We start from the raw sequence: 12,575 nt of genomic DNA, 5'->3' as shown, positions 1-12,575 counted from the left end.
GTAAAAAAGTCATTATTTTTTTTTTACATCAGAAAGATAAATTGCACCTGTTAGGAATCGATCCCTAGACCCCCTACCTAATCCATATGTCCCCCAAATCCTACTACTTGAACTATCATACGGAGGACAAGTCATTCTTTTAACTGGAAAAAACTCTTTATAATTATGGATACATTTTACATTTTAAGATTGACTAAGAATATAGTTTACAAAAAAAAAAGATTCACTAAGAATATGGAGTTAATTGCTTCCCAATATGAATAATGTTCATTAATTTACAAATTTTAAATAGGTTATCAATAAAAGACATAGAAGCATTATTATTACCTTCTTCATTGATTTTGACAAAAAAATATTTAACAATAATGACAAACATATTGGAATTTTATTTATTACACAATATCAAGGTTATAGAATATCCTACTCTGTGGTGATTCGTGTGTTGGGTTGTATAAAAAGAGTTTTATCATACGTACAATTTTTAAATTACACCAATTAAAATAATTTACGGTATGTAATTTCTACATTTCCTAAATATTTTAATAGCGCCATTAAAAGAATCTCCTATCATACTTCATGATAACTAAAACTAAGCAGAAATTATAAACTATTTATGAAATGATTTTTTTACATAATTAAATAAATAATTTCAAATAACTTTTGCATAAAACCTTAAAATAAAATTGTTTATATTTATAAAAATAAAAATTAACTCTTTGATGAAGGAGTCATCACATTAGTTACATATACATTTTTTTTTGTACATCAGAAAAAAAAAAGCTTGCACCCTCTTGGGATTGATCTCTAGACCTTCCTCACCCCAACCCATATGTCTCATAACTCTTAATAAAAATCACTACCAAGTTGAATATGTCAACACCTTGATTTCATGTTACCTATCCTATAAATTTATTTAATTAAATAAGAAATGATTTTAATTTTTATAAATTACATTTAAAATAATTGTTAATCAATATAAATGATTATAAGCAATCAAATGTTTTACTTTGAAAGACAAATAGATAATAGATTAATATATAGGATAAAGGCTTAGGAATAAAGCTCTCCCAAGTGAGTTGTTACACCCAACAAAAAAATATTCAACATGATCATATTAAAAAAACCGATGCAAGGGGAAGCATGGCAGCAAACTAGCTAGCACAATACATAGTACATGTGAGAAAAACCATAAGGCAGCAATATAGCAAAAATTTCAAATGAGCCGGATTAGTGAGACACGACGTTGACAACTCTAAAGTTATATAACTAATGAACATTGAGAAATTGATAAAATAACTCCAGCTCGTGATCCCATCTACAATATTCACATGAGCTAATGTCGTTGCCGTCGTCATCATCATTATCTAGAAATACCCATCTACCCTTTTTCACATTCCACCCTTTGCATGTGCTCTTGATGTTACATAGAGGGTTCTGGTTGCGTCTCTGAATTCCATTATTTTTCCAGATAGAGGTCAATAATTGTTTGACTTTCTTTCTAGAGCCCACAACACACTTAGACTTCCTCAAGCAACGCATATACTCAAACCCTTGTTTTCGCAACACATCATCTTCAGAGCATAATGAAATCATACCACACAAATATTTTGCTTCCTTATGACCCTTTTGAGCAGCTACCTTCAAGATCTCAAGACCATCATCAATCTTTCCATTTGGATAATCAAAATATTTTCGCAACCCTTCTCTGTACAAGCTCTCAATGTTTCCACATTCCATACAAAGGTTCAAGAATGATGTTACTTTTTCATTAGGACGCCACTGGATTAATGGGAACATGTCCAAAGAAACTCTTCGCCAAACATAGCTATCTTCAGCAGCATTAAGAAAATCTTTGCAACACATTTTAACGATGTGAAGGTCAATGAAGGAATGTGAGGCTACAGTTGCAATCACCTCCACTAACAAGTCTCTTGAAAGCATTTGTATTGCAGTTGTGGAGTTGAGATATTTATGAGTTCGTCGCCTGTTGCTCCTTGCCCTCCTAACTATTCTTGAATAAGTATGATTTGGTGGTCGGTGCGGTGGTGAATGCTCAACATGAGCAACCACACCTGCTCTTTGAGCGGATGCAATTGGTGGAACGCGTGATGAGGGACCACTTGTAGAACCGTCACCTCTAGTTCTAACCATATCTATAAGAAAATAAATTAAACCGATTAAAACCATTATATAATTAATCTATGAATTCAAAAAATATATAAAAATCCTCTTGAGACTTGATTTAAAGATGATAGATTCTAGTTTTCGGTATGTATTCCAAGGTTCCATAAATTAGAATAAGATAGTTAATTAATCTTAATAACACAATACTACTTGATTTTAGTTTTCGAAACCTTAAAATACATACTGAACATTAGAATCAATAAGGTGAAGTTTAGCTAAAGTGAGAGCTTTGGCCTACACAATTTAGAGAGAGAGAGAAAAATAAAAATAAAAGTAAAAATGACAAAGAAGAGGAAGAAAAGGAGCTCACCTGATTGAAGGACGAAACTTAGATTGAAATGCAACAGAGTGTGAGAAATGGTGAAGAGAGGGAATGCGAGGGATGGTGAGGAAGAGGAAAAGATGGATATTTATAGGTTTAGCGGCATTTTTGTCTTTTAAAAATAGGGAACAACAAGGATAAGGGAGGGGATGAGGTATTTAGTTTTTCACTTTAAATAGTTACCAAAAAATGCATGCTATTATAAGGTTTTATGTAAATGCAGTTTTTTTATGAATATATTAATTAAGAAATACAATTAACTAATAAATATTTTATGATTTATACTTACTTTTTAATAATATAAATGATGATATATAAGAAATTTTTTAATGGCGCAATAAAACAAGGAAACGTTGAGACTGCATACCTTAAATTATTTAATTAATGTAATTTAAAATTTTGTATCTATGATATTGTGAAGATATTCTACAACATAGAAAAAAATAGAATAGGTACTATCCACTTTAATTATTTTTCTCAAACAATTTTAGCTAAAATTAGTTAGTGTTGTGTAATAAACACATTCAAATATGTTTGGTATTATTGTTAAATATTTTTATTCAATATCCATAAAGAAAGTAGTGGTCTAAAATGTTAAATTGTATATATTAGCTGTTAATGCTATATATTTTTTTTTGTTTCTATTCATTAATGTAAAGAACAATACACAATTATATATATTTTTGGGATATGTATAAAATGCAGAACATAAATTATTTCATTTATGTAATTTAAATATTTCTAATCATGATATGGTAAAAAAATGCCATAGAATAGGATAAATTAGAAATATAATACACTTTTTACCTTTTTTTATTATAAATAATGTTAGATAAAATTAGTAAGCATTGTGTACTACAAAAATACCATTAAACTTATTATTATTAATTACTTTTCTATAATGTCTAACCAGTAAGAATATTACCATAAAAATGGATGTATCTACAAAAATTATTGAGATCCTAATTAAACTTGATAAATTATAATGAAGTAATGAACATAAATCGTATTGGGCAGAATTAGTCGCATATTCTTAGCCAATCTTAAAGGAACATTGTATCCATAATTGTAAAGAAATTATGGCAACTAAAAAAATGTCCTATCTGTTTTTGTTACATTCCTATCTACTTAAGATAATATTTTCTCTTAAAGGAAGTTTTTTTTGAAACATTCTTTAAAGGAAGTTATTATACCCCTTTATGACAATCGCAACAATTTTCCATCTTACTTTTAACCATTTATTACCTTGTAAAATAATTGAATCAAAATATATCAATGATTCTCATAATTTCATCAATTTGCGCTTAATTGTTTTTAATCAATAGTATTGTTATAAATCACCTTAAAAATATTTATTTAATTCAATTAAATTACTTTTTTTTTGTTTCCCAGGGTATCCTCACAGCCGACAGCCATGAGACTAATACTTTTTTTTAAATTAATTCTCTATTAGTCAAAAGGGTTTAAAAGTATAACATCTGAAGCTCAATTTCCAGTAAAAAAAAGGATTTAAAAGTTTCAAATTATTTTCAACTTGTTTTTTTTTTCTCCTCAGTCGTCATTCTTCTTTATATACCCACAGTTATTCTTTTAGCCGTTTGAATCCGCTCTTCTCCTAAAAAATATTAACATTGGAGGGAAAATGTCCTTTGCATTCAACCCTTGGGTTTTGTCTTCTAGTATGTTGTACGAAAAGATGAAGCTATTCGGTCAGCAATGTACATCTAACAGTTATGTAAAGCATGTGTCCTTTCCTAGCATTTTTCCCCAGGAATATAATGTGGGCATTACTTAGGGCATCTTTGATAACTGTTTCCAAAACAGTTAACTTGTTTGGTAAGACCTGTTTTTAAAAACAGTTTTTGAAAACAGTTTTCATTTTCAGTTTTTAAAACTAAAAAACCAAAACAGGTAAAAGATATTTTCAGTTTCAGTTTTTAGTTTTCAGATATCAGTTTTCTAAATGTTCGAAAACATGTCATTCAAACTGTTTTCTTCTTCTGAAAACTGTTTTTAAGAATTGTTTCTGAAAACTGTTTTAAAAACTGAAAACTAAAACTGCTATCAAACAGGCCCTTAGTCTTGCTCATGCGCCTAGTTTTCGTGTCATGGGTTATCTTTCACTCGATAGTCACTTCAAGGGGTTCTTGATTGGCGAGCCCTCCAATCAGGAGATCAGGACTCGTGCCTGTCTCGGTAGCGCCCCCTGACTTCTCAGTCGGTACCGAACATGAGGTACCGACAAAGTCAACCTTCTCGAAAGAATCCTTCAATTGAACCCTTTAGATTGATACACTCATATGTGGTATGACCTAGACCCCTATGGAATTCGCAAAACTTGCTGGTATCCATCCCCGGTCCCATCCGTTGGTGGCAACTTATGTACACATGAAGCTCAATATGTAATTCACATCACGTATAATATAAAAAAATTCGGGTGTTTAAGGGGGCGTAAGAGTTGTACTGACCCCAAGTAGTGCTCATTATGTGTTGTCTCTTCTTCGGTTTTCTCTAAATCGAGGGTGGGATTTTCTAGTCGTTAAGTGCAGGTGGTTGATTGCTCGAGGGTATGGTTCCTAACAGGTTGATGTACTTAGTGGCCTTGGCATGAAATTTGTCAAGGGTCGATAGAGTCGACTTGGCCGGCAAGTTCGCAAATAGGCCTAGCTATAAGGCCTCTTACAGAAAATGTAGAGTCGCATGGGGATCGAGGCGAGGGACTAGGCTGGCCTCCCGATATAAATGTGTCAAAAAGTCCCTCAGAGGTATGTTCTTTCATGGCTTTATAGGAGACAAGGTGAACAAGGTTCGAGATAACTCTTTGCTTGCGATGAACTGGTGGATGAAGTGGGACGAGAGGTCTCCTTAGTTCCGTAGAGAGCACGCTGGAAATGATTGTAACCAACGCTGCACCGCCGTCCTCAAGGTGAGCAGGAAGGCCCGACACATAAGAGCATTCGACGCCCCTGCGAATTGCATTAGGCCAGAGAAAGTGTCAAGATGTTCTTGGGGATCGGATTCCCCAAGACACCACGAGACATCAAAACCTAGTAGGGATCCGATACATCATAATTTCCTTGGAAAGTGGTCCTTGGTAAGTGGCTATAATGATCGGTCCTCAAACCGTGGTGTATGTGGATCGTCCCTAGAAGTCAATGTTCCCATGTGAGTTTCCATAGCGATAGATATCATCTTCTGACATCCAGTTGGTTAGGGGTGAGCACCGATCGGTTTGGGGCGGGTTCGAGCCCAAAACCATAGAACCGATATAAACCGTATTCACAAATATTGAAACCATTTCCGTCCGTTATAGCATTCAGGTTCGCCGGGTGCGGGTTCAGCGGTACACAGGTAACACAGATGGGTTAAAACAGGTTCAGGATAAAAAGAAAAAAAAATGAATGAAAAAAAACTGAGGAAGATAGAAGAAAATTATAGTTTCATCATAAAAGATAGACACCTTCCGTGAAGAACTTGACTGGAAAATTATTTTTTTAAATCTCTACTTCCGTAAAGCATACTATAAAGTTTGCATTTTTCTTGACCCTTGAAGTTAAATCTGTGATTTTTCTCTACTTCATAATGGCATCAAAGAAGAGAGAAGGGGGCGGGGCAGGCGAGACTGTTGAGGACGGTGATGGCAGCAAGATATTCGCGCGCAGGAGGTGAAGAAGCTTGACAGATCTGGTGAAGAAGCTTGATGGTTGAGTACGATGGAAATAATGGATACAGCATGAAGTAAAAGAGAGAAGGGGAGCATGGGAAACCTAAGAGACTCACAAGGCAGATTGGAAAGTGTTGAATCTTTTGATTCAATTTAAAAAGGAAAAAGCAATACAAATTCCCATGTTTGCTATCACGTTTGGAAGGGTGTAGAAACTCTGAGCCTATGAAAGTGACAAGACAAAGAGAGAGAGAGAGAGAGAGAGAGAGAGAGAGAGAGAGAGAGAGAGGTGTTCAGAGATGTGCAAGACTGAAGTCTGAAAGGGTTGGTGGACATGCTGTATAATAAACTTTGAATTCATGTATAATTTCGGTCGGACATGGTCACCGATTGATCAGTTTTTTGAAAACCGAGTCCGACCGAACTAACTCACTCTTAACCGCTTTCTTTCACCTGTTGACCCGTTCACCTACCTAAACCCGCCCGCATGCACATGTTTGACTACGATTTTCTCGGGTTGCGGTCCGACCGAATATTATGTCCACCCCTACGGTTGGTGTGCTCGAGGTTCCTGAGGCAGTTTTCGAGGCGATGGAGAGCCTCCACCAGGTCCACCAGGACTGGGACGTCTCGCGCCACTTGGACGAGGCGAGAAGGGGCATGGTGATCAGAAACTTGCGTTAGGTTTTGGACGATTGAGGGGTTCTTTGGTAGGCATGAGGGGATCTCCTCTGTTGGTGAGCTTGGTGCCCTCGTTGATGGGGTGTGAATCTCAGTGGGACCTGATTCTCTAGAGATACAATGGCATGTGGCTATCCTCAAGGAATTCGAGGTATCCATTAAGCGTTGGTTGAGTTTGCTCCACTTGCTGTCGCGTAACAACTGTCATTGTAGTGTAAGAGTTAGTTTGCCATCCCTATAGATGATGCTAATAATCGAACTTAGTTTGAACAATTCCTTTAGAGAGAGCGATGAAGGGATGGAAAGGCTGAAGACGGTGGAGTGAGATGCGATACACCATAGACTAGAGGTGTGCTGAAGTGAGCTCCCACCGATGACACATGCGAGGACACTCTAATGCCTAAGTTAGTAAGAGAAGTGGTGGTGAACAAGAGCGAATGGGAACTAGAGAAAGGAACGACTTAGTGTTTATAGGGAAATTCCATGGAGCCTTAGGGTCTGGTTCTAATTTCTTTTCCCTCACTCATGCCTCTTGGTCGTGCGATCTCTGTGCCGCTCTAATGATCGTGTGGTGTGAGGGGTCTGAAATGTGGCAGGTTTTTCATAAGTGATCTGGTAAACCATCCTCCGCTCATCCTCCACTTTGTAGGATTTGCCTAAGTGAGGTTGCATTCATATGTGCTAGTTACAGCGAGCCCGACGGGCCACCGTTCGATCATGTTCTTGTTCCCCATGCTGTACGCATTGTTTGTTTGTGTAGAGTTTCAAGAGAGAGAGAGTTAGAAGAGAGGGAGTTAGGGAAGAGATGGGTGTTCCACCCTCGTTTGGTTGGCAAAGGGAGAGAAGAGACAAGATTTGAAATGTGGGACCATGGCCTGTTTTAGGTCTCTTATATTTGCGAAGAAAGTGGGAGGGGCTTTCACTAATTTTTTGACTTACCAATTTTACCCTTTGGACGTGGATTGACAAATCATTTCCGAAATAAATCAGATTGCTTGTATAAATAATTTTCTATTCTCCAGATTATAGATTTCATTTTTTTTCTAAAAAAAAGTTTTGCTGGAGGTAATTATCTACATTAAATTTAGTTGTTTAAACTAAAAATAATAATAATAATAATAACAATGTTGGGTTAAAATGTCATTTCATATAAAATTAATCTTCTCTCTTTTCACTCTTTATACAACCAAACAAAGGGAGAGAGAAGTCACGTCATTCTTTCTCTTCATTCTCTCTTCTCAACTCTCTCTACTCTATTTCCCACATATTTCTCTCTACTCTATTTCTCTCTTCTCAACTCTCTATACTCTATCTCCCTCTTCTCTACCAAACAAAGCAGTAGTGTTAAAAGGTGGATATTACTCCTAACGTCAGGTGGATCTTTTGCATGTCATTATGTCGGTTTTGTCTTTATCATCTTTGGGCCTCAGTGCTGATGTCAAAAGACTCATCTCTAACTTGTCTCATCAGCTTGCCTGTCGGCCATCAGATCAATGGCAGCAGGCTTGCCTTGTCTTGTCCCTCATCTGCTTGTGGCTCCCACAAGTGTCTCGACCTTATCCCATGGGAGTCGTCGTCTCTCATTGTGGGTTGCAGATGAGCCACCAACCCCTTATGTTAGCGGTGACTGCCTTGAAGGGTCATTCGTGACCTTCGAATCAAGGTCCAATGCCCATAACTCCTCAACCGTTCCTACATTTTATTTATAATTTTGTTTTCATTTTTATAATTTGATTGTTCATTTTATCAGGACATGTTACTTAGGTTATATATTTCTCGGAGGCATGGAATAATCGGGTTCAGGTTCTGGATTTGGTGGGTAAAAATTTCTAGACTGGAATTGAAAGAGATAACAAAGGAGGTTGATTCAGGTACCAAGTAAATAGGCCCGTCGAGCTCTGTTTTCAAAATGATTAAGGAGGTTTATTAAAGTTTAATATTGAAAGAGAGGTGCTATCTAGGACGAAGAAATTCAAGGACGAATCTCACTATCACCGGGCCAAGCTGCCGCTGGTCCTCCCTACAACACATCAGACAAGGTGACCCCATTGCACCATTCTTGTTCTTGATTATTGCTGAGGGACTTAATGGTTTAATGAGACAGGCAGTCGATCTCCATAAATTTAGAGGGTATAGTTTTGGGAGTCAAGCAAATGAGGAGGTTTCCATTCTTCAATTTGCTGATGACACCTTATTTATAGGGGATGCTTCTAGGAAGAATGCATTTACACTGAAATGTATACTTCACTGTTTTGAGTTGGCTTCGGGGTTGAAAGTCAAATTTTCTAAGAGTAGTCTGATTGGTATTGCGGTTGAGGAGAGGGACTTACAGGTTCTATCTGCAATTTTGAATTTCAAATTGATGAAGCTACCCTTTCTTTATTTGGGATTGCAAGTTGGTGGCAACCCCCGAAGGATTGATTTCTGGAATTCCATTCTTACTAAAATCAGGAAGAGATTATCAAAGTGGAGGAGCAGATCTCTTTCCTTCGGTGGTCGCATTTGTCTGATTAATAGTACACTTTCTTCCATTCCCCTCTTTTACCTCTCTTTTTATAAACTCCCAGTGGGTGTTGAAAATGAATGTAACCGGTTAATGAGAAATTTTTTGTGGGGTGGCTTTGAGGGAGAGCAGTCCAAAATAGCGTGGGTTAAGGTGACCCCATTGCACCATTCTTGTTCTTGATTATTGCTGAGGGACTTAATGGTTTAATGAGACAGGCAGTCGATCTCCATAAATTTAGAGGGTATAGTTTTGGGAGTCAAGCAAATGAGGAGGTTTCCATTCTTCAATTTGCTGATGACACCTTATTTATAGGGGATGCTTCTAGGAAGAATGCATTTACACTGAAATGTATACTTCACTGTTTTGAGTTGGCTTCGGGGTTGAAAGTCAAATTTTCTAAGAGTAGTCTGATTGGTATTGCGGTTGAGGAGAGGGACTTACAGGTTCTATCTGCAATTTTGAATTTCAAATTGATGAAGCTACCCTTTCTTTATTTGGGATTGCAAGTTGGTGGCAACCCCCGAAGGATTGATTTCTGGAATTCCATTCTTACTAAAATCAGGAAGAGATTATCAAAGTGGAGGAGCAGATCTCTTTCCTTCGGTGGTCGCATTTGTCTGATTAATAGTACACTTTCTTCCATTCCCCTCTTTTACCTCTCTTTTTATAAACTCCCAGTGGGTGTTGAAAATGAATGTAACCGGTTAATGAGAAATTTTTTGTGGGGTGGCTTTGAGGGAGAGCAGTCCAAAATAGCGTGGGTTAAGTGGGATACTGTATGTAGACCTAAAGATTTGGGTGGTTTAGGGATAAAACGCTGGGGGGATTTCAATAAAGCATTGCTTGCTAAATGGAGGTGGAGAGTGTGTTCCGGAGATCAAAGCTTATGGGCTCGCATTGTCCGCTCTAAATATAACGTGCTTAATGGGATGCCCAGTGATGCTCCTTTGTCTTCTGCTTCTACTTGGTGGAAAGACCTTTTAAAGACTTGCTTTGAGCCCCCGGCTGGTAATTGGTTTGGTGAGTCTATTGCGAGGAAAATTGGTGATGGCTCTTCGATTCGATTCTGGCAGGATTCCTGGGTTGGTAATGGCCCTCTCGCAGTGCAGTTTGATAGGCTCTTCAGGCTTTCTACCCAACAGCTCTGTATGATATCAGATATGGGACTTTGGGAGGACAATAAGTGGGTTTGGAGCTTGTCTTGGCGCAGGGATCTGCGGGAATGGGAGCAAGCCTGGGTTTCTGAAATCTTAATTGCTGTCAACCAGGTCCCTTTGTGCCGTGATTCTGTGGATAAATGGTTTTGGAAGGATGATGTTTGTGGTGGCTACTCGGTTAGATCAGCATATTCTCTAATCACCGGGACAGCAAGTTTTGATCAGACTCCAGCATTTAAGCATCTATGGAAAATATCTGTCCCTTCAACAGTGAAAGCTTTTATTTGGAAGTTGCTTTGGGGAAGGATTCAAACTAAACAAAACCTTATTCGGAGGGGGATCCAATTAAATGATTCTGATTCAGCATGCCCTTTTTGTGATGACTCACTGGAGGATGTAGAACACCTCATGTTTTGCTGCAGGAAAATTTCACCTATTTGGTACTCAGTTTTCCACTGGCTTGGATTCAATTCTGTTTTACCTTGTGATCCTCAATTGCATTTTCTGCAATTTGTCCATGGCAGTTGGAATATGAAGCAGTGTCGGGCTTGGTGGGCTATTTGGGGGTCAGTGGTTTGGTCCGTGTGGTGTCTGAGAAATAGGGTGGTGTTCTCCAATGAGGTTCCTGATTGGAACAATTTGTTAGGTATTATCCAGTGGAAGGCTTGGCTCTGGCTGTCATCTATGGTAAAGGATTTCAGAAGTTCATTATTTGAATGGATTATGGACCCATGTTCTTGTATTACCCAACTTTAGTGGGATTGGATTTGTGAATTGTCAATTGGTTGGTATGCAATCTGTCTACTGGATCCGTCATTGCCGTAGTGAGAAAGTGACTTGTTTGCTTTGAATTATTTAGGAGCCGGCTGTTTGCTTATTTTCTGCTTTGAATTGGAGGCTACTTGGGTGTGTTGGTGATTTTTTTCTTCTCGGTGGCAGCTTGATTGGAATGGACTTCTAATTTATTATTGGCAATTGGCATGGCTGGTATTTGGTTTTGGGGTGGTTTTAGGTTGGGGTTTATTACTTTTTTTTAAACTTCCTTGGATTTTCCTCTTGACTTTATAAATTGGGTACTCTTTTTCCTTTCTTGGTTTTCCCAAGGGGGTTTTATCCAAGTAAGGTTTTAATGAGGCCCTCTTTATATTGTCTAATCTCAAGGAAGTGGGGGTGGGTAGTATTCGTCTTTGTAGGGCTGTTGTCTTGTATTTTTTCTTTTATCTAGCTTGATGTTTTCTTTTCTGTTTTTCTTGTATTGGGTTGGAGTACCCCTTGTACTCCCATTCAATAAATCTCATTGCTTATCAAAAAAAAAAAAAACAACACTCCACCTCTCTCTTAAATTTTTCTTTCTAACTTCAAAAATTAAAACAGATGAAAATGTTTTTCCAAAGTATCCCACATCCACAGTCATGAGACTAATCCTTGCAAAACTCGTGGGTATGCCTCTCATAACAAATCATTCTCCATACGCACTGCCTAGAAATTGAATTATATATTAGATGTTTAAGGAGGTCAACTATCTAGCAATTTTTTTAAATCCCAACCCAACACTAATAATAAGCTTTGATTTTAAAATTGAACAAAAAACGTCCCCGTAGGATAGCTCAAGTGGTAGGAGCTGGGGGGGACATATGGGTTGGGTATGGGGAGGTCAAGTGATCGATTCTTGTCGGGTGCAATTTAATTTTCCGATCTAAAAAAAATTGAACAAAAACAAAAATATGTTGCCATAAAAATCCAGAAAAGTACAAATATCTTTTCAATTTTGAAAATTTGTTAAATAAAAAAACCTTTAATTTAAAAAGGAAGATGCAATAATTTAAATGATGATTAACTAGTAGTGGATACTAGTTTTAATCTCATTTAAATCATAAGGATTTTCTTATAACGACGTGAATTTTTTTCTTTTACAGGAGGAAAAAGTATAACGACATGAATCTTGTGCTAGTAACTTCTTTTCATGAAAAATTACAAAATAAAAACTCTTTTTTTTGTTACAAATGAAAAACTCTTTTAAATCCCATTTTTTGAAAGAAAATCGATTCAAAAAGTAACAAA

General features: G+C 37.0%; 1 protein-coding gene across 1 annotated transcript; it reads right to left on the bottom strand.

The window, feature by feature from the left end:
* Positions 1–1,266: 1,266 nt before the first annotated feature.
* Positions 1,267–2,151, bottom strand: LOC130729980 (uncharacterized). Its single transcript, XM_057581850.1, has one exon. The coding sequence runs from the start codon at positions 2,149–2,151 to the stop codon at positions 1,267–1,269; it is 885 nt and encodes a 294-aa protein (XP_057437833.1).
* Between the last annotated feature and the right edge of the window lie 10,424 nt (positions 2,152–12,575).

Source organism: Lotus japonicus, chromosome 1 (genome assembly GCF_012489685.1).
Source record: "Lotus japonicus ecotype B-129 chromosome 1, LjGifu_v1.2".
Classification (NCBI taxonomy): domain Eukaryota; kingdom Viridiplantae; phylum Streptophyta; class Magnoliopsida; order Fabales; family Fabaceae; genus Lotus; species Lotus japonicus.
The sequence above is the reverse complement of the archived record's forward strand: the minus strand, read 5'-3'. Positions and strand labels throughout refer to the sequence as shown.